The sequence below is a fragment of the Austrofundulus limnaeus genome, unplaced genomic scaffold, assembly GCF_001266775.1.
Source record: "Austrofundulus limnaeus strain Quisiro unplaced genomic scaffold, Austrofundulus_limnaeus-1.0 Scaffold473, whole genome shotgun sequence".
NCBI classification, from domain to species: domain Eukaryota; kingdom Metazoa; phylum Chordata; class Actinopteri; order Cyprinodontiformes; family Rivulidae; genus Austrofundulus; species Austrofundulus limnaeus.
In genome coordinates this window covers 114,376-115,921 of record NW_013952875.1, presented here as the reverse complement: position 1 = coordinate 115,921, position 1,546 = coordinate 114,376, and the positions used below count along the sequence as shown (strand labels likewise).

Below are 1,546 nucleotides of genomic sequence, written 5' to 3'. Positions count from 1 at the left end.
TTAATTTCTGCCCTGAAACAAATGTGGGGGGAAATTATTTTACGTCTATGTGTGTAATAATGGGGTCATTTGAGTATCGGTCACAGTTCCATGTTCTGATAAATACAATTTAGTACTTGTGTGAGCCTGTGTGTGCCACTCGAACCTCATATATTGTATTGTGGTCTGCTTCCAGTTTGATCTCTAGTTCTTGTGATCGCTGCTTCTGTCGTTTAATTTCTGCCCTGAAACAAATGTGGGGGAAAAAAAGGATTAGAGCCAAAGCACTTCTCACAGAGACAACAAAAATATTCATAAAGCTTTGTTTTCAGCTGTTTTAACATCTTCAGTATTTCAAGCATATCTCAATGTAGTACACATTGCTCAGAGCAGTAAAAACCTCAAGTGTTAAATCAATTTTTGTCTGAAATGTGCTGAGTCTTTGATAGTGTTCATGGTAAAATAGATGAAATAAAGTCCTTAGGCAGTGATGTATCAAAGTGAGGATTATTGTTTTGTTTGAATAAAACAACACTTTTTATTATATTTAATGAAGTACTGCATTAACTAAATGTATTTTATCTATTTTAAAACATGTTTTAGCAGTCTGTCAGTTACTAACTAGTTTCTGTTAAATTGTTTTTGATTAAAAACTTCTTTTTGCAGAGTATTTGCTCAGCTTGCTTGTATTTTGAGCAACACACTGCTTTTCATTTRCCAAATGAGAGAAAGTGGGACAAAAGCAAAAGCTGTTGTATGAGGTGGGGGCACAGACGCATGAAGATGTGCTAGAAAAAAAAGAAAAAGGAAAACAAAAAAGTTGGGTTCTCTTCCCTGGGCTGTCCATTTGGCCAAATTCTGAGCATGGCAAGAATCTCTGCAGCAGAAACAGAGAGGCTCCAACGACGTGTAAACACAGGAGTGGCTTCAGAAAAACAATAGAAGTTCTGAAGRGACACAGCCAGTGTGTGTGGACCTGAACGCCGTACAGCATCTCTGGAGACCTGAAAAGAGTTGTGCACTCATGTTTCCCTTCCAGCTTGACTAGACTTACATGTGTCTGGCATAAAAAAGTGACAGAAACATCCAAAGCAAAAAAAAAATGTGCCAGGCTTGTAGGATAATTACAAGGAAGGATCTGGCTGTGCTTACTGGTTAAAGGGCCATACATTGTTTTGTTGTGGCACTGATTTACCCATTATTTTTCCTAAACATATTTGTAATGCAGAAAATGTTCTACATCCTTAGAAATTGATATTATGTTGTCCTGCAACACTATTATGCAAGTGATGTTTTAAATGTCATTAACTAACTTGTATAGTAAAAAACACTGATTTACCCCCTCACCAAAAAAAAAATGGACTTCATACATTTCAAGTTGTATAAATTATCTGTAATCTACACAGATGTTCCCTCATTTGGCAGGTATACAGACTTATAGAGCAATCTCATTAACTTTTTCAAGTTTTATGGATTTTTTTTCAAAAACTACGTTTCAAATTTATTTAACATGTCAGAGCCTGTAGGATGCAAAAAATAAAAACAAAACAAAACAAACAAACAAAAA

General features: G+C 35.4%; 1 protein-coding gene across 3 annotated transcripts in view; it reads right to left on the bottom strand.

Annotated features, from left to right (window-relative positions):
- sclt1 (sodium channel and clathrin linker 1) overlaps positions 1–1,546 on the bottom strand; it is a 17,774-nt gene that overhangs the window by 2,182 nt on the left and 14,046 nt on the right. For 2 of the 3 annotated variants that reach the window (XM_014025401.1, XM_014025404.1), the window contains one exon: positions 231–983. In XM_014025401.1, the coding sequence (XP_013880855.1) occupies positions 626–983 (358 nt within the window). In that variant the 3' untranslated portion in view covers positions 231–625. The other variant, XM_014025403.1, reaches the window with a different exon arrangement.